A 25,342-nucleotide genomic window follows, 5' to 3' on the forward strand; every position below is an offset into this window, starting at 1 on the left:
TAAGATCAGCGTTGTCCTGTGATAAGAGCTAGACCCTACGCTGTATCATCCTGTGTAGGCTTACTCACTATCTGGACTGCGTCCATGTATTCCCTTCTCATAAATCAGATCAACAGAATTGGGTGTGTTCCTGCCCAGATTTCATTATCGAGTCCACTTCAGTTTCTAAATCTATCATGGCTAATGTCTGATACAGGGTTGAGATTGGCCTCAGATGTTTTCTAGACCTTGGTGTCTCCTTGAGCAGATAGCCTACAAATCTTGACTCTTTTCACTGTTTTGTTTGATTGCCTTCTTTGTTCTGTTAGTGATTATGAAGAATAATTACTGTTTCCCCAAAGCTCCTTTTGATATGTGTAATAAAAGAAAAACAGGGCTTGGTATCTTTAAAGAGATCTCCATTTTGTTAGCATTTCTAATGCTGAACAGCATTTCTAAAGGTTATATTTCAGGTATATACTTGTTAATATAGTAAAATCGTAAAAATCATAAATACAGTATTATTGAAGTGCTAGTTTTAGTCAAAATAGTGCCTGCGCCCTCTGCAGTTCGATTTTCATAGAAAACAGGGGGAGAGTTATCTCCCTAGTGCCTGAATAGTGACGTTACAAAGTCACAAACTATGGGGGTCATCTATTAAGACTGGAGTTTTAGACTCCGGTCTTAATAAGCCTCTGAGCTGGCGGTGGATCTGCCGATTGTTATGAACAGGTGCCGGTCTCTATATAACTTCGGCACATCCAGCGCCAGTTCTGAATGAAAGCCATCTTCCTAGCTGTCTTACATTTAGACCATTTTCTACGCCTAAAACAGGCATAGAATAATGAATGAGAAGGGTCTGCAGGCCTGCCCCTTTCCCTGTCTGCGCCACACCCACACTTTTAGACCTGGCATGAATGGGGAAAAGTCAAAGATTGCAGCGCAAATAACATTGGCGCGGCAATTTACGCCAAACATATGCCGAATATAGGTGCATTTCTGATCACACTTGATCACAGCATCTAAAGGCTTTAATGACAATGATGCTGATCGCGGTCATTAGCTGCGGGTCTCTGCTGCTTGAAACAGGGGAGACCTTCCGGCCATGACGCCTGCTGCACGAGAGGGCATCATATTTTCATTTTGCTCCAGCACCGTACATGTACAGCGCTGGTAGCGAACACTTTAAAGGTTTTATCCCACTAAGACAACTTATGAACTATAATCTGTATTGGGGGGGGGGGGGGGGGTCTGATTGGCAGGCAGGGGTCCAACCTATGGGGGCCCTGCCAAACGAGAGAATGGGGTCTTGTGCTCCCTGTTTAATGGAGCAGCGGTCACGCCTGCAATGCCGCACAGTTCAGCTCTATAGGCCTGCTGGAGATAGCCGAGTACAAGCGCTTGACTATCTTCAGCAGCCTCGCGTGAACCACAATGAGAGCAATTATACACAAATGCAGAAAATTTATAACAATAGTGAATCCTACCAGGACTGACTGGACTACCAAGATTCCACAAAGAGTTCATTGACGACTTGTTTGGCAGGTCTCAAATGATCCCAGACAAATATCTAGAGAACTACAGGCTTTGATTTCCTCAGTTAACATCTGTACATGATTCTGCCACCATAAAAACATCATACCAATAATCAGATTTGGTGGTGGTAGTGCTATGTTCTAGGGGTGCTTTGTTTCTTCAGGACCTGGATGACTTGTAATTGATGGAACCATGAATTCTGCTTTCGATCAGAAAATCCTGGAGGATAATGTCTCTCCGTCCGTTCATGACCTGAAGCTCAAATGCAGGTGGAGCACACAAGCAAATCCACCTGCATTTGAGTGGCTTGAAAGAAAGAACATGTATAATTTCAATTAAGGTTTTGTAGTCAAAGTCCTGACTTGAATCCCATTGAGATTCTGTGGCAAGACCTTAAACGGCCATGCCTGAAAATCGTCCATTGTAGCCAAATTAAAATAATTATTGAGAGGGAGTACGAAATTCCTTCTAGTGAGAAAAAAATGTATTGTTGCCCAAAAGGGTGGCACTACAAGTTATTAGGTATAGGGGGGTAATTACTTTTTCACATGGATGATATAGCTTTTGATTAAATCTTTATCTTCAATATATAGAACGATCATTTGTTTACTCCTGTTGACTTTATAATATATATTAAAATTAGACTAGATGATCTAAAACATTTTAAAACGGTTGTCCTAGATATTTATACTGTATGCCTATCCTTAGGCCTCATGCACACGACCGTTGTTTTGGTCCGCATCCGAGCCGCAGTTTTGGGGGCTCGGATGCGGACCCATTCACTTCAATGGGGCCGCAAAAGATGTTCGTTGCTCCGTTCCGTGGCCCCGCAAAAAAAATAGAACATGTCCTATTCTTGTACGTTTTGAGGACAAGAATAGGCATTTCTACAATGGGCCGCCCGTTCCGTTCCGCAAATTGCGGAAGGCACACGGGCTGCTTCCGTTTTTTGCGGATCCGCGGTTTGCGGACCTCCAAAAACTGAACTGTCGTGTGCATTAGGCCTTAAGATGGGTCATCCATATCAGATCAGCGGGGATCCGACTACTGATACTCCCACCCGATAAGCTGCTCTGCAGTAGTTCTGGCACCGGCACAACACAGCTTTGTCCACTGTTTAGTAGATGAAGCTGGTTACTACAGCATTGCTCCCACTCAAAATTTATTTTCATTCTTGTACCAAACAATATTTTATGTATTTTTTTTTCTAAATCATTTATGTTCTAGTTATTTAGTCATTAGGATTACTGTATTAACTTTTATTTTTTGCAGATAAGTTTTGGTATTGTCGTCTGTCACCAAATCACAAAGTATTACACTATGGAGACTTGGAGGAGAGTCCTCAAGGAGAGGTTCCCCATGATAATTTGCAGGACAAATGTAAGTAACTTTAAATTTCATTCTTACAAAACCAAAAAAGGTGTTATAGACATGACCAATTGAAACATGGGTTTTGTCTATTTTTTTGTGTAGATTAGCAAGGGTGAGTCAGGATTGTCTAGATTAGCAAGGCAGGCACTTAATAATGTATTGTTATTATCCATATTACTTCCTGTGCTGGCTGGATTCATTTTATACACTGCTTTTATTTACATTATACACTGCTTGTATCGATGGGTTATGACCACCCTGAAATCCAGCAGTGGTGGCAGTGCTTCCACACTATAGGAAAAGGTGCCAGCCTCTCTCGTGGCCAGGACCATGGGAGTATGCATAGGCCGCCATTTTTTCCTGTAGTTTGCTAGCATGGCCACCACTGCTGGATTGCAGGGTGGTCGTAACCCCTGGATAGGCGCAGTGTATAATGTGATGGAAAAATGAATCAAGCCAGCCGTTGCTGGAACTGCCTGCCGGATCCGGAAATCTGTGCTGTAATGACACACTGCACAGTTCTGTTACTGAGATGCCTTTATGCTGCTCACTGCTGCCCAGGATGAGAGTCATGGTCTCTCTAACCTCTCATGCATATGACCGTATTTTTAGGCCATGTCCAATTCTCATTTTTTGCGGTTCACACATGAACCCATTCATTTATATGAGTCCGCAAAACAAATTGACAGTACACAGATGTCATCCCTGTGCTTTCTGCATCCTTGTGGCCAGACCACAAATTATACAACCTATCCTATTCGTGTCCTTTGTGCGGACAGGAATATGCATTTTTATAGTGGGTCTCGTGAAAATTGTGGGAAGCACACGGACCATATCCATTGTTTGAGGATACGCGATTTGTAGACCGCAAAATGGACATGGGGCGATGAAGTAGTGGAGATAAGTGGATCCACTAAGTGGATGCATCGAGCTGTAGTGGAGACAGGAAGGATGGGAGTAGTACTCGTGGTGGCAGTCCTTGCTATGTCTCTCACTGGGCCTTGCAGTGATGAGAAGAGTGCACTTGCCACGCCTTCGGGGCACTCCCTGGCTTTGGCAGTTTTCCTGCCTGATGATAGTTTGGGCTGCCAATGGTGGGTCACACAGGCATTGCACACATGAAATGCAGTCTTTACAGTCCCCAAGGCTGTGTATAGGAGGCTGGTCTTTCTCTTTTCAGTCATGCTGTACTATATCTCAGTTTCCGGCCTAAGGAGTGCACTTTCTCTGTATAAATATAGATAGATAATTTACTGCAGTTTCTGAAATATCAGAAAACCCCTTGAACAATTTTTTATTTCATTGCTAAATGGATCTGACGTGTTACAAAAATTCTTATCATGCTCCATCTCTACTATTTTTGTAATATATATTGCTACTACAACAGGCAATTTATTTGTTATATCACCCATTGAGACACTCTGGCAGTATCATTGCCGTTTTTGCAGAAAAAATGTGCAGACATTAACATTTGGTTTGAGAACCGCAAAGACTTGCAGTAAAATTGCATGTCATATTACGGCCACTACATGCATACTTGCTTTGTCATAATGTATTTCAGATTCAATCCCGAGTGGTAAAAAATGTGGCACCCTATGTTTCCAAAGTTAATAATTTACCTGTAATAGCGGTAGTTGGTGGGTACAATGGTCGATCATTCACAGTGCCTTGCAAAAGTATTCACACACCCCCCCTTGACTTTTTTTGTGTTTTGGTGCCTCACAACCTGGAATTAACATGGATTGTTTGAGGATTTGCATCATTTCATTTACAGAACATGCCCACAACTTAGAAAATGTTTGTGTTTTTTTTTTTATTATTGTAAAGCAAACAACAAATGGGACAAAATAACAATGTGCATAACTGTTCACCCCCCTAAAGTCAATACTTTGTAGAGCCAACTTTTGCAGCAATCACAGCTCCAAGTCTCTTTGGATAAGTCTCTCTGATCTTGCCACATCTTACTACTGGGATTTTTGCCCATTCCTCCTTGCAAAACTGCTCCTTCAAGTTAGATGGTTTGCGCTTGTGAACAGCTTGAGATCTGGGCTTTGACTAGGCCATTCCAACACATTTACATGTTTCCCCTTAAACCACTCAAGTACTGCTTTAGCCGTGTGTTTGGGGGCATTGTCCTGCTGGAAGGTGAACCTCCGCCCTAGCCTCAAATCACGCACAGAGTTTTACAGGTTTTTCTCAAGAATATCCCTGAATTTAGCACCATTTATCTTTCCCTCAACTCTGAACAGTTTCCCAGTCCCGGCTGCTGAAAAACAACCCGACAGCATGATGCTACCACCACCATGTCTCACTGTGGGGATGGTGTTCTTTGGGTGATGTGATGTGTTGGGTTTGCGCCAGACATAGCGTTTTCTTTGATGGCCGAAAAGTTCAATTTTAGTCTCATCAGACCAGAGCACCTTCCTCCATACATTTTGGGAGTCTCCCACACATTGTCCCTTACTTGTTTGGAGAGTTCTTTGGTCCTCATGGCAGTGTTTGGTTAGTGATGCCTCTTGCTTAGGTGTTGCAGCCTCTGGGGCCTTTAAAAAAAAAGGTGTGTATATGTAATGACAGATCATGTGACACTTAGATTGCACCCAGGTGGACATCATTTCACTAATTATGTGACTTCTGAAGGTAATTGGTTGCACCAGAGTTTTTTATGGGCTTTCTAACAAAGGGGGTGATTACATACGCACATGCCAATTTTCTGTTTTCTATTTCTAAACAATAGTTTTATTTATATGTTTTTCTCATTTCACTTCACCGACTTAGACTATTGTGTTCTGATCCATCACATAAAATTCTGATTAACAAAACATTGAACTTATGGCTGCAATGTATCAAAACCTTTAAAAAGTAAAGGGGGGTGAATACTTTTGCAAGGCACTGTATATGTTAATGTGATAAATACTTTCAGTTTAACGGTTCAGTGTATTTACAGTATGTGGATAAAGCAAGATCTCATTACCTGACAGCATAAAACCACATAGTCCTCCTGGCTCTAGCAGTATTTCTGATTTATCTCAGGAGCAGAGGTTACTTTTACCAAACCAACACCATTATGTACAGTACCTCTTGCAAAAGCAAGGGAGAGAACGGCATGGACTATAAATGTGGATATAATATATCCTAACCTAATAGACTGATATTACTATTTTCTGCAACGGCGCTTCCATTTAATTGTTCCTGAGAAATCTCATTGGTGTGTGGCAAAATAAATAAATGTAGGGAAAAGCTTTGATATGCGGATGAAAGATGGCATTACCAATTTCCTATAGAATAGTGTAAAGAAGCAACGTCCAATCAAAGCTTTTCAATTACTATAATATAAATCTACCACAGAGCAAACAGAATGAGCTATCCTTTTGGGTTTTTGTGTCTACAAAACTGAAGTCGCTACAAGATTTCTTTAGACAGGGCAGACACGTCGTTTTTTGTAATATAAATAATTTTGCCATATGCATTTAGTTTGCTTCAAATGAACATCACAGTAGTTATACCTCAGAATTTGTAAGACCTTACCCTCATAAATCTAGTAGCATCTTAGGAGGAGCTTTCCTGCACATTTAGTTACAGTATAAAATCGGTAAATGATTTTAAAGCTGGCAATACCCATAAGATTTAGGGATCGACCGATATTGATTTTTTAGGGCCGATACCGATAATTTGTGAACTTTCAGGCCGATAGCCGATAATTTATACCGATATTCTGGGAATTTTCATTTTTGAAAAAAAAATAAAAATTCCCACAAATCTGCTGAAAATTAATGTTTATTGTTAATGTGTATTTTTTATTTTTTTTTGTTAATCTTTCTTTTTCATTTATATTTAATATTTTGGTGTTTTTATTATTTTTTGTAACTTTTTTTTTTTTAACTAACTTTTAGCCCCCTTAGGGACTAGAACCCTTGTCCTATTCACCCTGATAGAGATCTATCAGGGTGAATAGGAGCTCACACTGTCCCTGCTGCTGTGTGCTCTGTGCACACAGCAGCATGGAACTTATCATGGCAGCCAGGGCTTCAATAGCGTCCTGGCTGCCATGGTAACCGATCGGAGCCCCAGCATTACACTGCTGGGGCTCCGATCGGAGGAGCAAGGGAGAGGGGATCCTGTGGAGGGGCGCACTGCGACTGGGGTGGGGGGGCCCTATGCGCCACCACTGCCTAATACTGGGGGGGAGGGGGGGCGCACTGCGCCACCAATGCTTAATACTGGGGGGGCTTGGGGGGGAGGCGCACTGCGCCACCAATGCTTAATGTTGGGGGGGGGGGCGCACTGCGCCACCAATGTCTGATACTGGGGGGCTTGGGGGGGCGCACTGCGCCACCAATGAAGCTTAATCTCTAATTTATTCATATACAGGAGGCAGGAGCTGGCTGCAGGATCACATAGCCGGCTCCCGACCTCTATGAGCTGTAGCTGCGATCCGCGGCACCTGAGGAGTTAACTACCGCAGATCGCAGCTACCGCTCATAGAGGCCGGGAGCCGGCTATGTGATCCTGCAGCTCCTGCCTCCTGTATATGAATGAATGATAGATTAATCTTCATTGGTGGAGCAGTGGCCATAGCTCCTCCTGTCCCCTGTCCTTACATTGGCGGCAGCAGCAGCACAGGGGGAGGAGACACTGCTTCCTTCTCCCCTGTGCTGCTAAGGGGAACACGGAGAGCGCTGTCAGCAGCGCGATCTGTGTTCCCAATACACTATCGGAATATCGGCAAAATAGATGCCGATACCGATAGGGTTCAAAATCCTGAATATCGGCCGATAATATCGGTAAATCCGATAATCGGTCGATCCCTAATAAGATTAGTATCAGCAAGAATGTGGTCAATCAGTCGTACAATCCGGCCATTAACATGCCAGACTACAGTGACAGATTAGGGCGATAGGATGCAAACAATGTAAGCTATCACATGCCATGTCGTTTCAGCTGACAGACTCCGAAAAAATCTGAAAGATTACATTTTTGGTAAACAGTAATCTCCCCATTGCCAACAATTGTATATGCATAAATTTCAATGGTCGGCCAAAACTGTAAAATAATTTCAGAACGTTTTTATTTTATGTGTAGAGCAAGCGCAAAGGGGTTGCGCAACTTTAAACTTTTTGTTTATTTAACAGACCTCGCAGAGTAGCTGGAGCCACAGTTGTGCATACGTATCTCTTGTCTCTCATTGTTTACCAGGTATAGTTCCATAGTTTTAGCAGTGGCTGTGTTTGATATTACAACTTGGAACATCTCAATCCCATTCAAGTGAATGGGACTGAGCTTCACTACCAGGCACAACCACAACTAAAATGATGGAGCCATGCCTGATAAACAGCAACTGCCCAATTGGTATTGCCCTCAGCACCTTTGAAGTGTATTGAACTGTGCTGCGGTAAAAGGCCAGCCGCTATGCAGTGTACATCGCTGTGCTTTGTAAGCACGGAGAAGGCCGCGGTGCTCACGGGAGCACTGGTGCCCTCTCGAACAGCTGATTGGAGGGGGGTCGGATTACCACCGATCATTCTGATGACCTGTCCTGAGGATAGGCCATCTGTATCAAAATCTTGGAAAACCCCTTTAACTTCTTTTAACCTTCTATCATGCATACAGTAGTTTGCAATATTAGTAACATATTTGGTCCACATTCTTGAACAGATACATTTTATGTAGCTCACACATTTTAAAACTAGCACATACGCCCAGACATACTAGTAAGTGCAGGGGGACCCCCGGGTGCCGCTCTGCCCACTGATATAGTTGGTTTTTACTTTTTAAACTAGTGAAAGGTCCTCTTTAAAGGGGTTGTCTGGGCTCTAGATATTGATGACCTATCCCTAGGATAGCAAAACAATTTAGACTACAACATCCAAAGTCACAGTTGCACATCCATAAAGCTAACATGCAGAACGCAAACAAAATATGGCAGCACACTGTCACACATGCAAACAATGGAATTAACAATTACAGATTATTCTGGATTACATTGTTACTATTCCTATTATACATGAAAATGGAAGCTCTTTGCGCGCATTTTTCATCATACGTGTGTCTGGCACGTCTTCCAACATCAAGGTGGCTTTTGCAGACAGGTACCTAACACTAACCGAACTGCCTCTCCTGGGCCTAATTTAAGCCTACAATGTTCAGGACATGGTAGGAACCAGCTATATTTATACTCTGCTTAGAAGCCCTGGACAGATGGGCGGGGAGTGCTCAATCTAAAGCAGGCATCTCAAACTGCGGCCCTCCAGCTGTTGGAAAACTACAACTCCCAGCATGCCCGGACAGCCTACAGGTATGAGCCTACAGCAGGGCATTGCGGGAGTTGTAGTTTTACAACAGCTGGAGGGCCGCAGTTTGAGATGCCTGATCTAAAGGATTTTAGCCTACCACCTCCAAAGTCACATATGCACATACATTAAGCTAACAGACAGACAGCAAAGGCAGTCCTGCTAGTGTTAGGTACCCTTCTGCAGAAGCCCTCTTGATGTTGGTAGATGGGCCCAAGACACATTTGATCAAAAATGTCTGCAGAGAGCTTCCACTTTTCATGTATAATAGTTCCATTGCTTGCATGTGTTACAGTGTGCTGCCATATTTTGTTTGCTGTCTCTCCTTAGGGTAGTTCATGAATATTGGTGGGAGTCGACACCCGGCACCCCCACCAATCAGCTGTTGTCAGCAACTGCAAGTGCCAGGAATAACCGTGAATGGATCCAGAAGCACAGCTCTCTTCAGTGTGTAGTGGCCGTGAGGGGCTGCTGCATCTCACCCCTCCTTCTTGAATAGGATAGGTCATCAATATCTACAGCTTTACAACCCCTTCAATTTCATTTTATACAGTCGTGTGAGAAAATATGTATACACTGACAAAATGAAAATGTTGACACAGCTAGAGAATGTTGCTTTTAGCTGGTCTTTGTTTTATGCATGATGCATAATTCATTCTTGTTGCAATAACATGTAAATAGACTTGCTGTACTGTTTTATTATTCTGCATATAATCTTTCTCCAGTTAAAACATGTCGGGGCTTATGAGGATAAAAATAAGAGATTTTCAATGGATTTCCAGCCTAATGTAATTACTGCTGGGAACTTGGCATCTGCTGTAAACATAAATGTAGGTCCTTGTGCATGTAAAATTAATCTGGCTGTTTTTGTTGATTGAAACTATAGTGCTCTGGATCTTAAATCTCGGAAATAAATAATAGAATAATATAGAATATTGCGCTATATCCTTTGTGGCCATGCAAATCAGTGTCATTGTTCTTTAGGATTAATAGTTGTGAAAGAGGCTTATCGGCAATTAGTTCACAATAACAAATAATATACGGTTTTGTAGATCCCCTGCCTTCTACATGGTTACATACTTTATTCTGTAGTTATGTCTTACTCCCAAAAAATGTATTATTTCCACAAAGGTCGTTCTCACAACTTGGTAAAATGCAGCACTTTGCCTAATGTGTGGGCAGTGAATATGCTTTAGACCTGTTGGTAAAAGGGGTTATCCAGGAAAAGATATTTATGACTTATCTTCAGGATAGGTCATCAGTAGAGATGGCCTTGCAGTTCGCTCGGCGGTAGTTTCGCGGCGAACTTTGCTCGTTCGCGATTCGCCAAACATATGGTGATATCCGCCTGAGCCATATTCTTTTGCATTGCGCCTAACTTTGATCCATGACACATCCATCAGGTGGGACAGGACAGCCAATTGATAAGTTTCAGCACATGGACACACCCCCACCCTATCACAGAACCGGATCTGGCAGCCATTTTACATTCTGTGTTTTGCCAGTGTAGGGAAAGGTTGCTTTGTGGAGCAGGGACAAACTGTTAGGGACACCAAACGCTAGCTAATAGGTCCACAAAAGTCCTTTTAAGGACTGGTATAGGTGTGCTATCGATAGGTGTGATATATTGAGGGGTGTGATATACTTATAATATACTTTCTAAAATAGAAAGTATATTATAGTGCATTCGTATTGTGCAGCAGTTGTGTGCGGTTCTGCTGCGATACCACAGCTATATAGAGGGACAATCGCTATTGGAGCAACTATTTGTAATGGGTGTGATATAACTGTTGCCCCCAAAAAAAACTGATCGAGGGGTGCGATATACCAGCTTCCACCAAATATTGATTCAGGGGTTCTATATACCTGTTTCCACAAAATACTGATTAAGGGGATTGATATACCTGCTTCCACAAAATACTGATTATGGGGTGCGATATACCTGCTTCTACAAAATACTGATTAAGGGGTTCTATATACCTGCTTCTACAAAATACTGATTAAGGGGTGCAATATACCTGCTTCCACTAAATATTAATTCAGGGGTTCTATATACCTGTTTCCACTAAATACTGATTAAGGGGTGCGATATACCTGTTTCCACCAAATATTGATTGAAGCCTGCGATACATCGGCTTCCACAAAATACTGATTGAGGGGTGCGATATTCCTGCTTCCACCAAATATTGATTAAAGGGTTCTATATACCTGCTTCCACAAAATACTGATTGAGGGTTTCGATATACCTGCTTCTACAAAATACTGATTGAGGGGTGCGATATACCTGCTTCCACCAAATATTGATTCAGGTGTTCTATATACCTGTTTCCACAAAATACTGATTGAGGGTTTCGATATACCTGCTTCTACAAAATATTGATTAAGGGGTTCTATATACCTGCTTCCACAAAATACTGATTGAGAGGTGCGATATACCTGCTTCCACCAAATATTTATTGAGGCCTGCGATACACCGGCTTCCACCAAGTACTGATTGAGGCCTGCGATATATCTGCTTCCACAAATACTGCTGTTCTCTAGGGACTTTGGCACAGGGTCATTTTGAAAATGACAGGCAGAGGAAGAGGCAGGCCATTCTACAGGGGTGGTAGGGGTCGGGCAGGTGCACCAGGCTGGAGCCTAAGTGGGAAGTTGGAGAAGGTACATGCGATTACGTCAAAGGAGGCACCAGAGTTGGTTGAGTGGCTCACTCAGTCTTCCGCTTCTGCACCCTCTTCATCCTCTGTATCTGCACTCTCCTCACTCTCTGCTGTGTGCACCCCCAAAGACACCACCACCACAGCCCCTCCACTCGAGTCAGAGGAATTATTTTCCCATCCATTCCCAGCCCTTAACGATGCGCAGCCATTCTTGGCATCGGATGAGGAAGAGGAGGTAGCAATGGCCGCCACCCAGCGGTCTGGTGACAGTACCCAGATCAGCCCAAGGAGGATGGTCCCCGCTGTTGCTGCCTACTCTGAGATCTCTAATGCCAGTGGTGGTGAATGTGACGATGACGACGTGTCGATGGGCGTCACGTGGGTGCCCACAAGAGAGGAAGAGGAGGCGGGTTCAGAGGGAGAGACGGAGCGGCAGATAGGGAGGAGAAGTAGGCAGAACTCGCAGGGCACAGGAGGCAAAAAGCAGACTGCAAATGTATCTGGATCGAGCCATCCACCATGCACGGTCACATCTTGCGCTCCCAGGACGCCAGCACATGGCTCCGCAGTGTGGGCTTTTTTTAACGTTTCAGCTGCTCACAATAGTTTTGCCATCTGCAGCCTGTGCTGTCAACGCATAAGTCATGGCAAGCCCAACACTCACCTACGGATGACCACCTTAAGAAGGCACCTGGCCTCCCATCAACGATCCCAGTGGGACCAATGCCATCAGAACCCACAAAGCCAGACTCCCAGCGCTACACGTCCTGCCTCTTCTTCTTCTCTCTCCTCCCTTGTTTCCTCCACTCTACCTTCCACCGTGCCGTTGTCATGTTCATCTGGAAGAAGGCATTGTCGATGCCAAGATACATCTGACTACAGACACGTGGTCTATCAAACACAGGCAGGGAAGGTACATAACTTTTACCGCCAACTGGGTGAGCCTTCTGACGGCCGTCAAGCATGTAGCCTGTGGCACCGTGTGGATTTGGTGTTACCGCCATGGATTGCATGTAGGCCTGCCTCTTCATCTCCTCCTCCTACCCGGCTGACTTCTCCTTTTCCACTGCTACTACCTCTTCCGCTGCACCCCCAAAGCTCCCCAGAACCTATTCGACGTGCCAGGTGAGACGTTGTCATGCTCTGCTGCGGCTGTTGTGCCTGGAAGCCAAGAGCCACATCGGTCCTGCACTGCTTTCAGCATTGCGGTCACTGGCCGATCAGTGGCTAACCCCACTCAATTTGACAGTTGGTAAAGTGATGTGCGACAACGATTCCAATCTGCTGAGCGTGCTGAAACAGGGAAAAATGACACACGTGCCGTGCATGGCACACATCCTGAACTTAGTTGTGCAGTGATTCATTGACAAATCCCCCGGGGACCAGGGCGTCTTGCGGCAGGCCAAGAAAATCTCTGGCCATTTTAGAAGATCTTACACGGCCATGGCTCGCCTTGCTGACGTTCAGCGGAGACACCGCCTGCCCATCAGACGTCTGATTTGTGACAGCCCGACGCACTGGAACTCTACTTTGTATATGCTTGATAGGCTGCTCCAGCAGCAACGACTACCTGTACGAACTCTGCAGCAGGACAGGTTCTGGGAGCTCATTGATAGGTTTCAAGGAGAAGCTGCATGTATAGTCTAAGTTACCACTGTCTGTGGTGGGAAGGATCAATCTGGATGCCTCATTTGCTTTTTCTTCTGCATAATATCCCCTGTGCGTACCGCTCAGATATTTCCACTCGAATAATAGGATGTTTAGAGAGTTCATATGGCCGGAAGGCTCGGCACATATGCGGCTGGAGACCCTTCAGAGGGGTAAGATGGATGGGTGACTAGCCCTTCCCAACCCCTCGGTGTCCTACTTAGGGTACTTTCACACTAGCATTATTCTTTTCCAGTATTGAAATCCGTTAACGGGTCTCAATACCAGAAAAAAAAAACGCATCACTTTTGTCCTAATGCATTCTGAGTGGAAAGCAATCCGTTCAGTCCCTTGTACTGTATTTAACCGGACAAAATACTGGAACACTAGCACACTTACCGGATCCTGCATTAATTTCCATAAAGATGTATTAATGCCGGATCCGGTACCAAGTGTTCTGGAAATTGCCGCGTTGCTGGATCCAGTTTTCCGGTCTGCACCTGCGCCAGGATATAGGAGGAGCTAGTTTTGCCTTTGATATTTGAAAAAATTTAAATACCGGATCTGTTATTTTAGATGATACCGGATTAGACGGATCCAGTATATCCGTTTACATACGGTTTGTCGGATCCGGCAGGCAGTTCCGTTGCCAGAACTGCCTGCCGGATCTTCACAACGCTAGTGTGAAAGTACCCTTAACAGCTTTGCTTCACCATATTTGGGACTGGGATGAGGATGATCCTCAGAATCGTTTACTGTGGAGCTTCCTGACGGCGCCCAATTTGTATGAAGCCTTAGAGGGTTAGCTGTTCCCCCCCTATACTTCTCCTTCATAAAGGTTGGTGGAAAGTGAGGGAATTGCAAGGTATAAAAGGGGTCACAAAGTATACTCTATATGGGATACTTCTTAGTTATTGTATTTGTGCTCTCTGCAGGGAATGGGGGGGATAGTGACAAGACTACTAGAGTCCATCATCTTCTTGATAGCACAGTACTGAAAACCTATGAGCAGCTTCAGATAGATAATAGTTTGTCTACTTTTGATTTTTACAGGTTTCTGCAGCTGCCCCATGCCTTCCTAATTGACCACGATGGTGGTATCGTAAGCAAAGTAGTTGGGCTAATAGACCGGCTGGATTCTTCATCTGGGATTATTTCCCTACTTTATAGGTCTATATTGGATCTGGTTCTAAAAGACTATCTGATGCGAAGTAGGGAGTGGTGGGAGATAGAGGTAGGGTCCCTAGAGGAGAACCAAGTGAAACACACAGGTTATCACATTTGTATTTGATTCACAGGGTTTATAAAACTCCTCAGTTCCTATTAGACTTAGGACTCTTCTTGGATTCTAGATGTTCCCTGTGTGTGTGTGTGTGTGTGTGTGTGGGGGGGGGGGGGGGGGGGGTATTCTGCATATGCTGTGGTCGAAGTCAACTCTAGGGGGCTTTTGGCACTGGCACTGTGTGGTAGCACTTAAGTCTGTTTATTCTGTTATACTTGATATGACCCCTTTGTGTGTGTGTTGGGATATATGTAGGACTTGCCAATCAACGAGCCCAGTAAGTTGGAGGTGGCCAGAATGCTATATATGTCATGGAAGTTAATTGCTCAGCACAGGCCAGATAAGTGCAATCCTAGCAGAACTGAATATATAGCCAAGATTAACAGGCCTAATTAACCTGGAACAAGGTGTTTATAGGTAGAGGTGTGCCCTAGCTGAATTTGAAAAACTTTGGGCACCCTGGATCAATTCCTGTGAACTTCAGATATATCGCCCGGGCCCGGTGTGATATGTAAATGAAGTGGCTCTATACATTTAAAACAATGATAAGATCAGGAACGGTGGTTGGCAGTTCTCTATTAGGCTCTCTATCGATAGTCCACCTATTAGGTGAGGGTGCATTAAAGCATGTTCTTAATCCATGGAGGTTACAAATGTTAACATGGATTATCATTTAATTGTGTGGTGGGATGGGTGGAAGGTGGACATGCTTACCTTATTGCTGTATGTGGTGGCGATATTACTATTCTGATCTGAGGCAGATGGAGAGCATAATTTTGCCACGGTCACGGTTTGAAGGGTTATGTGGGGTGGTATGTTTATGTTACTATGTCAAAATGTTAATAAAAAGACATAGGGTATCATTTATTAAGACCAGCATTTTTGGACGCCGGTCTTAATAACCCCTATAGCTGGCGTTGGATCCCCCAAAGTTATGAAGAGGAGTCGGCCTCTACATGACTTTGGTGTATCCAGCGCCAGTCTAAATGTAAGCCAGCTTCCTTGCTGGCTTACATTTAGACCATTTTCTGAGGGAGGATCCATAGAGTGAACATGACAATCAAGGTGGTTCCACAGATGCTCTATTGGATTCAAGTCTCTGGAATTCGGGGGCCAGGGTGGTACTTGGAAGTCTTGGTCATGCTGATTCAACCAATATTGGACATTTCTAGCCATGTGACATGTCGCATTGTCTTGCTAGAAGATCCCATCCGCCCCAGGCTAGACAATTTGCATGTATGTGTGTATATGATTTGCAAGGATGGATTCATACTCAAATCGGTTGAGAATGCCATTCACATGGATGAGTGGGCCCAGAGAATGCTACAAAAACATTCCCCAGACCATAAAGCTGCCACACCATCTTGTGTTCTTCCAGCAGTGGTTGCAGGGTGTTTGTTCTCTGATGTTTCTCACCTGACACACCAACATCCGTCTGTTCAATGAAGCATAAAATATGACTCCCCTTGTTCATGAGGCTTGTTTGAAAGCTTCATAGTGATAAAAAAAATCTGTATTTGTGCTTTGTTATGCTTGTCTCATCTTGCCCTCTTTTAGGCTGAGGTGGGTTGGATGGTGCCCTGTGCGGTACATGTTTCTAAAGCCTCCCTCATATAATGTCCAAAAATATGATTAAATAACTATACCAAAAAGTTCCCAAATAACGTTTTCAATAAGGTTCTTAAAAAATAAAGTACTTAAAAAATGCCAAACAGTTGTTGAAATAATGCTGTCAAAGCAATAAACTAGAAAATAAAGAAACATTCTATAACAAGAATCACTCAATGAATTGTGGTTAAAGTGGTTCTCCGGGAATTAAGAAAATAAAATTATTGAAAATACTTAATTATTACTTTATTATGAATATATTCCTAAATACCTTTCCTTAGTTACCGTATAATGGCTCTTTTTGTCTCGGGTGCAATCATTAGAAGAAATAAAATGGCCACTGTCCTATTAGTACACATAGAACCTGTCCTAATCACACAGGAGGACAAGTTACTTTACAACACTGAGCTAAAGCGCTGCCTCATCCTCATCTCTGCTCTACATGTCAGGGATTATGATCCTGAATACAGTTTAATATGATCTTCAGATGAATCTTTGTAGGAATGGAAATCATGAGGAGACATGAAGTACAGAGAGGAGGATGGAGGTGCGGCTAAGGTGCAGCACTTTTATGCAGTCTCCATTACCACTTCAACACATTACCACCAGTCCTGTCTGTCCTCTCTATACTTCATGTCTCCTCATGAACTTCACTTCCACAAAGATTCATCATACCAGCTGTATTATGGATCATAATCCCTGACAAAGCAGAGAGGAAGATGAGGCAGCTCTTTAGCTCAGTGTTGTGAAGTAACTTGTCCACCTGTGTGATTAGACAGGTCAGCGGACATGACATTTTATTGTTCTTAATGAATGCTCCCTAGTTAAAATGAGCCATTATAACTAATGAAAGGTATTTAGGAATACACTTATGATAAAATTATATTTAAGTATTTTCATTTTCTTAATTCCTCGAGAACCCCTTTAATGAGGCTACACAATAGTGACTTCACTTCATCAGCCTGTGGTTGATGGTAACATTTCAAGCATGTAAATTACCAGTATTCTCTACGGTATTTTCTCAGGAGTGTACAGTATAGGCTACCTAGGTGGACTGTAAAATTACCTAGGCACATCTATAATACATTCAAACTTGTGAATCTTTGTTCAGCTTTTTATTTTATTTTTTTTAAAGGGAGACTTCCACCAGAAAGGGTATTTTAACTCAATATTGATGTAAAACTAAAATTAGAATTGTTTATCATACATTTCATTTTGGAACTGTTCACATCATGCTTTGAGCCTTCCATCAGAGGTTCACTCCAGGAGGATTCCCAGCGTGTACCTTTGACCAAAGACTGAAACTTACCTCACTGTATAGGCATACCGTGTTAAATGTTGTCGATACATCCCGTCCCCCTTTTTAGCAGTCCTATCAGCAGCAGGCTGTATACTTTCTCTTATGTCCCCTCCCCTAAATGCACTGTGTGTCTGGCTACTTGCCAGCAGGGTGGTCATTTTAATGAGGGTTACAGTGCTCTCTCTGCTGTCAGCCTTGGGGAGCTCTTTTTATAACTGTCCATATATGGGTAGTGAGTCACAGGACCTAAAAAAAGTGACCTAAAAAAAACAGTGACCTAAAAAAAATGTAATACATATATATTCACATATAGGCTGCTTAATATGTGATTTAAAAAATGAATGATAGTTTCTCTCAAAATTTCAACCCTACCCTGTTGTACCTGTGGGGAAAAATTACTCACCTGCTCTGTTCCAGCTCCCTTTACTGGTCTTCCAACCTCTCTCTGTAAACGTCTGGACGTACAGGCCATGTATGCCACTACAGCCAATGACTGGCCACAGTGGTGACATGTCTCTAAGCAGCACGCAAGCCAGCAGTGATGTGCCACTTGGGAACATTACCGCTGAGGCCAATCTTTGGCTGCAGTTGCGCACGTAAACCCGTCATTCCAAAAGCTTACAGACAGGGGCTAGAATATCAATGAAGGGAGTCAGGAAGCTGTAACAGAGATGTGAGGAGCAGGTGAGTATTATTATTTTTTTCCACATGTACAGCAGGCTGGAGTTTAAACCGAAAGCAAACCCCTTTAGAGTTAAATATTGATGACCTGTGCTTTGTATACAATGAAAAGGCACATACATCATACATACAGCCTCTCTAAACAGCTGATCATGGGTGTCATGAGTCAGACCCTCACCGATTTGATACTTATGACCTGTCCTGAGGATCGTTACTCAATATTTAAAGAGTTATTCCCATCTGTTTATGCCAAAGGATATGCCTCTAGGACATGTTCCTATTTAAAAAACAGGGCCACTTCGCAAGCCACTTCACTGCTATCAGACTTCTGAAATAGCCAAGTAAATATGGTAATTTTTCTTTTTTTTAACAATGGGACCCAGTGGGTGATTTATTCCACTACATGACGTAAACCATAAATGGGATGGATGAGTGCTGGTTTTTCCATATCCATTGTAAGTGGGGTTGTGTCCGTCCAAAATGGCACCTACCTGTGAATTTTGATATGTTGCTTTGATAATATGTATCCTTTATATTTTTTTGTGTACATATAGTGCCTGTAGCGGACATTAAAGCAATATTGACTGGAAAGGACTGTCCTCACATGAAGGAGAAAGGAGCCAAGCAAAACAAGGTGAGACGTCTTAAACGTATATGACTATTCAGTAGACTGCATTTTCCTACCTCTCTTTAGTAATTCATTATACGGTAGCTGCTTGCATCTTCCCAGTGGCACAATCTGTGTCACTTTGTTAGGCAAGCCTATAATTAACATATGACATGTATTCTTGCGATGAAGCTTTCATAGTCAGATAATTATACCATGGGCCTTTGAAGTGTCAGGATCCATATTACTAATAGAGAGTGTTTTTTTTATTGTATAACCAATCACTTTGCAAAATAAAACTAACAAATTCAGGTAAAGATGAAATTGGTTCAGCCTGTTAACTATATGGATGGATTATAGATGGTAGACTACATTGATTTGGTTAGAGTGGTTCATTAGTGATGTGCTCCCAGGCAAAGAGGACCAATGATTTTGGATCTTATGACTTGATAGGCCTATGTGTGGCTACTGCTTAGTTATATAGGAGAGAAAACTGTTTTACAGCCCAACCACCTTCTATCTGTAACTGATATTCAGTGTCTCAATCAGTGTTTCTGTCTCCCTTTACAGCACTATTATTGCTGTTAAAAATAAAGTTAAAGGAGTATTTCAATTTTTATTTATTTGTGTATATAATAGGAAATCATACAATGTTCTAATATATATGTATTTAAAGTTCTGCATACATACATTTCTTATATTAGGCAGTTGACCCCTATATGCAGTAGAATGGTATTGCCCATGTATCAGTCCAGGGTAATTTATCCATATTATATCTGGAGCGTGGCATCAGTCATGACACTCTTCACATCATATAATCCCTGACATTCAGTAAACAGCAGTGTTACATGACATACTGTACACGTGCTGCATCATGTATTAAGTAAATAGGACTAGTGGTGGAATCATGATTTTTATCATGGTTCTTTCAGTAACTTCATCACTGTCTGTAGGTGATTTGTTGATGTTCTTATTAAAGTTTAATGTAAAAAACAAAAACAAACACAACACATTATACACAGATCTGTTTCTACACAGACACTGACAAACATGGTGCTGCTACAGGTAGTAATACTATATACAGTCAGGTCCATAAATATTGGGAAATCAACACAATTCTAACATTTTTGTCTCTATACACCACCACAATGGATTTGAAATGAAACAAACAAGATGTGCTTTAACTGCAGCTTTGATTTGAGGGTATTCACATCCAAATCAGGTGAACGGTGTAGGGCTTACAACAGTTTGCATATGTGCCTCCCACTTGTTAAGGGACCAAAAGTAATGGGACAGAATAATAATCAAAAATCTAACTTTCACTTTTTTAATACTTGGTTGCAAATCCTTTGCAGTCAATTACAGCCTGAAGTCTGGAACGCATAGACATCACCAGACGCTGGGTTTCATCCCTGGTGATGCTCTGCCAGGCCTCTACTGCAACTGTCTTAAGTTCCTGCTGGTTCTTGGGGCATTTTCCCTTCAGTTTTGTCTTCAGCAAGTGGAATGCATGCTCAATCGGATTCAGGTCAGGTGATTGACTTGGCCATTGCATAACATTCCACTTCTTTCCCTTAAAAAACTCTTTGGTTGCTTTTGCAGTATGCTTTGGGTCATTGTCCATCTGCACTGTGAAGCGCCGTCCAATGAGTTCTGAAGCATTTGGCTGAATATGAGTAGATAATATTGCCCGAAACACTTCAGAATTCATCCTGCTTCTTTTGTCAGCAGTCACATCATCAATAAATACAAGAGAACAAGTTCCATTGGCAGCCATACATGCCCACACCATGACACTACCACCACCATGCTTCACTGATGAGGTGGTATGCTTAGGATCATGAGCAGTTCCTTTCCTTCTCCATACTCTTCTTTTCCCATCACTCTGGTACAAGTTGATCTTGGTCTCATCTGTCCATAGGATGTTTTTCCCGAACTGTGAAGGCTTTTTTTAATGTTGTTTGGCAAACTCTAATCTGGCCTTCCTGTTTTTCAGGCTCACCAATGGTTTTCATCTTGTGGTGAACCCTCTGTATTCACTCTGGTGAAGTCTTCTTTTGATTGTTGACTTTGACACACATACACCTACCTCCTGGAGAGTGTTCTTGATCTGGCCAACTGTTGTGAAGGGCGTTTTCTTCACCAGAGAAATAATTCTTCGGTCATCCACCACAGTTGTTTTCCGTGGTCTTCCGGGTCTTTTGGTGTTGCTGAGCTCACCGGCGCGTTCCTTCTTTTTAAGACTGTTCCAAACAGTTGTTTTGGCCATGCCTAATGTTTTTGCTATCTCTCTGATAGTTTTTTGTTTGTTTTTTCAGCCTAATGATGGCTTGCTTCACTGATGACAGCTTTGGATCTCATTTTGAGAGTTGACAGCAACAGATTCCAAATGCAAATAGCACACTTGAAATGAACTCTTGAACTTTTATCTGCTCATTGTAATTAGGATAATGAGGGCAAAACACACCTGGCCATGGAGCAGCTGAGAAGCCAATTGTCCCATTACTTTTGGTCCCATAACAAGTGGGAGGCACATATGCAAACTGTTGTAATTCCTACACCGATCACCTGATTTGGATGTAAACACCTCAAATTAAAGCTGACAGTCTGCAGTTAAAGCACATCTTGTTTCATTTCAAATCCATTGTGGTGGTGTATAGCGCCAAAAATGTTAGAATTGCGTCCATGTCCCAATATTTATGGGCCTGACTGTATGCTCTGCTCCTCAATACACAACTATTCAACCGTTAGATACCTGGCCGGGTCATGATACTTCTGAGGGTAACATAATGGCTCACATGTTTGAAATTGGTTTAACTTGAGTCTGTGTTGGCGTACTTTATGCCAAATTTAGAAAATGTCACAGATTTGATAAATTTTTCTTACTAGAAAAGCTACTCCAGTTTTCCTACTTCACCCTCCTATCGAAGTGAGATTGCAACATTTTTTTTAAAAGTCTCAGTGATAAGACTTTACTCACACATCAGTGTTTTTAATTGTGGTTTCTATCAGTGATTATGAACCAAAGCCAGGAGTGGAGCCTACACAGAAATAAGGTATAATAAAGAAATTAGCACCTGTTTTGTGTTTAGGCCCGCACTTGGTTTTAGCTCACAATCACTGATAAAAATCACTGACCGAGCACTGACTGTGTGATTAAGGCCGAGTGCACACGATCTATACCAGTGTATCACTGCACTGCGGCGGCAGCAGGGAGCGCACGGCGTCATAGCAACCCATGACGCCGTGCGCTCCTGCACTCAGCAGGAATCCAGGCCACGGTTCTACGGACCGCTCACAGCCGTGAACAACGGCCGTGTGCATTCGGCCTAAGGCCGAGTGCACACAAGGGTGGTATCCCGGCCTGGCATCCTGCTGAGAGCAGGAGCGCACTGCATCATTGGTTGCTATGACGTCGTGCGCTTCGTGCCGCCGCTGCAGTACAGTAATACAGTCGTATAAGCAGGATGCCAGGCTGGGATACCACGGACCGCTCACGGTGCATTCAGCCTAAGGTCTGTATCTGGAGTGAGACTCATTAACATAGACAACCATACCCACTTTCCCACCCATATTTGAAAACTGAAGTAAGTGGTGTAAAAATGCAAAACGTCGCAAAATGTTAGCACAAATGAGCCTAAAAAGTAACAAAAGCCCCACTTAGTGACTTTTTTAAGCAGGCCATTGTTTCATGTTTAACATTTAGCTTCGTACATATCTGGATATGGCATGACAAGTAGAGACACATCTGAACCAGATATTCTAAGTACCTACTTTTTCTGGATTCTTCTCACATATACTTGTATTGTTCTTTATTTAGGAGGTGCTTGAGTTGGCATTTTCAATCATGTATGATTCCAATGGGCAATTGAATTTCATTGCTCCTGATAAACATGAGGTAAGTGAATGACAAAATTACAATATCTCATGCCAAATTACTAACGTGCTACTTATTTAAAGAATTGCCAACTCTTTTGATATGTCTGAGTAATTAAATCATTGTATTCCCCACAATATAACATTTATACAGCATAAATTCTAAGTACAATGGGGCAGACTTATCACTCTAAGTATGGCACTTTTTGTGTCGTAAAAAAGTTGTGTCAACATGTTATAAATTAGACACAGCATCCAGCAGTGCCCCTGGTTATCATAGGGCAGTGTATAAGAGAAGATACCCCTAAGCTGCTATTTCATGAGGCACACGAGTATTTACTAGAACAGACATGTCAGGCATGGTGATGCTTCTTTAATCAGATTTTAGCTGGATTATTAAACTTGCTTTTAACTTTCATTCACCCCGGATATATAGCAATAATGTTCATTTTGCACGTTTTCAGCTCGTGCACTTTCAGGGGCTAAAACATTGTAGGATTCTATTTCTGCTTCTTTGCCAGGAGGTTAAATAATTTATTCACTATACTGTCAGTAAAGTGTTTTATCACAGCCCCTTGTGACTACACTGCTTCAGTGCATGACCCCTCATTCATGGCTCTTCCATAATGCATCTCCCCAGGGTAGTCAGCTCTAAAAGTCTGCCGTCCATATTTATAGTACAAAGATGATCAGTACTGTAGTTACTTTTCCAAAGGGAAGCAATATAAGGTTGGATGGTACTCCGATTAGATTGCGTGGGTATTAGGAGATGGTTCCCAAACCAGATATATATAATTAGTTAGACTCCTGTACTCCATCTCCATGTCGATCTGGCATTCAGGCCAAAGCCTAGCAGAACACACGCCACACAGGTCCATAGAGCCCCCCTGACACGCAGCTTCCTGCCATCCACTGAGGGGACATTACCCTGGATGCTTTATTTCCCTTCCTATGCGGCTCGATCCGGTTGTACTGAAGAAGGCTGTTAGCCGAAAAAAGTTTTTGACTGGAACCGCACAAAAATAAAAGCATTATTTTGAAACTAATTATAATATAACAAATTATATTTTTCCAAAGGGAAATTGGCCAAGATTTAGACCATATCTTGGAGCAGATGTGATAAACTTAGGTGACATTGAGGGCTGAACTGTCGTTTTGGCTATCTGGAAACTGTACATTAGATTTACAATAGATCCAGAGATTGGAACTAGAGGTCATAGTTGAGGTCAACTGGTGCTAAAAGAATAGAAGCTCTAAAATCATGTAATGTGCCGTTTACCATTAGTAAATCCAAATGATAAAATGAGCCATATATCATTAAATACATTTTTTATACTTTTTTTTTGTAAAATTGACATCAGGAAGTACAGCCATATTGGTTTTCACCTTTTGAATTAGTGCCTCTTAACAACACTTTTTTGCTCTGCTTTAAGCCATATACAGGTCCTTCTAAAAAAAATTAGCATATTGTGATAAAGTTCATTATTTTCTGTAATGTACTGATAAACATTAGACTTTCATATATTTTAGATTCATTACACACCAACTGAAGTAGTTCAAGCCTTTTATTGTTTTAATATTGATGATTTTGGCATACAGCTCATGAAAACCCAAAATTCCTATCTCAAAAAATTAGCATATCATGAAAAGGTGCTCTAAACGAGCTATTAACCTAATCATCTGAATCAACTAATTAACTCTAAACACCTGCAAAAGATTCCTGAGGCTTTTAAAAACTCCCAGCCTGGTTCATTACTCAAAACCGCAATCATGGGTAAGACTGCCGACCTGACTGCTGTCCAGAAGGCCATCATTGACACCCTCAAGCAAGAGGGTAAGACCCAGAAAGAAATTTCTGAACGAATAGGCTGTTCCCAGAGTGCTGTATCAAGGCACCTCAGTGGAAAGTCTGTGGGAAGGAAAAAGTGTGGCAGAAAACGCTGCACAACGAGAAGAGGTGACCGGACCCTGAGGAAGATTGTGGAGAAGGACCGATTCCAGACCTTGGGGGACCTGCGGAAGCAGTGGACTGAGTCTGGAGTAGAAACATCCAGAGCCACAGTGTACAGGCGTGTGCAGGAAATGGGCTACAGGTGCCGCATTCCCCAGGTCAAGCCACTTTTGAACCAGAAACAGTGGCAGAAGCGCCTGACCTGGGCTACAGAGAAGCAGCACTGGACTGTTGCTCAGTGGTCCAAAGTACTTTTTTCGGATGAAAGCAAATTTTGCATGTCATTCGGAAATCAAGCTGCCAGAGTCTGGAGGAAGACTGGGGAGAGGGAAATGCCAAAATGCCTGAAGTCCAGTGTCAAGTACCCACAGTCAGGGATGGTCTGGGGTGCCATGTCAGCTGCTGGTGTTGGTCCACTGTGTTTTATCAAGGGCAGGGTCAATGCAGCTAGCTATCAGGAGACTTTGGAGCACTTCATGCTTCCATCTGCTGAAAAGCTTTATGGAGATGAAGATTTCATTTTTCAGCACGACCTGGCACCTGCTCACAGTGCC

At 42.7% G+C, this 25,342-nt stretch overlaps 1 protein-coding gene across 2 annotated transcripts in view; it reads left to right on the plus strand.

Moving 5' to 3' along the window:
- Positions 1-25,342, plus strand: part of ELMO1 (engulfment and cell motility 1) — a 475,397-nt gene that overhangs the window by 447,529 nt on the left and 2,526 nt on the right. For both annotated transcript variants that reach the window (XM_044293583.1, XM_044293584.1), the window contains 3 exons: positions 2,788-2,895; positions 18,909-18,988; positions 22,782-22,859. In XM_044293583.1, the coding sequence (XP_044149518.1) occupies positions 2,788-2,895; positions 18,909-18,988; positions 22,782-22,859 (266 nt within the window). The remainder of the gene's footprint in view (positions 1-2,787; positions 2,896-18,908; positions 18,989-22,781; positions 22,860-25,342) is intronic.

Source organism: Bufo gargarizans, chromosome 5, assembly GCF_014858855.1.
Source record: "Bufo gargarizans isolate SCDJY-AF-19 chromosome 5, ASM1485885v1, whole genome shotgun sequence".
NCBI lineage: Eukaryota > Metazoa > Chordata > Amphibia > Anura > Bufonidae > Bufo > Bufo gargarizans.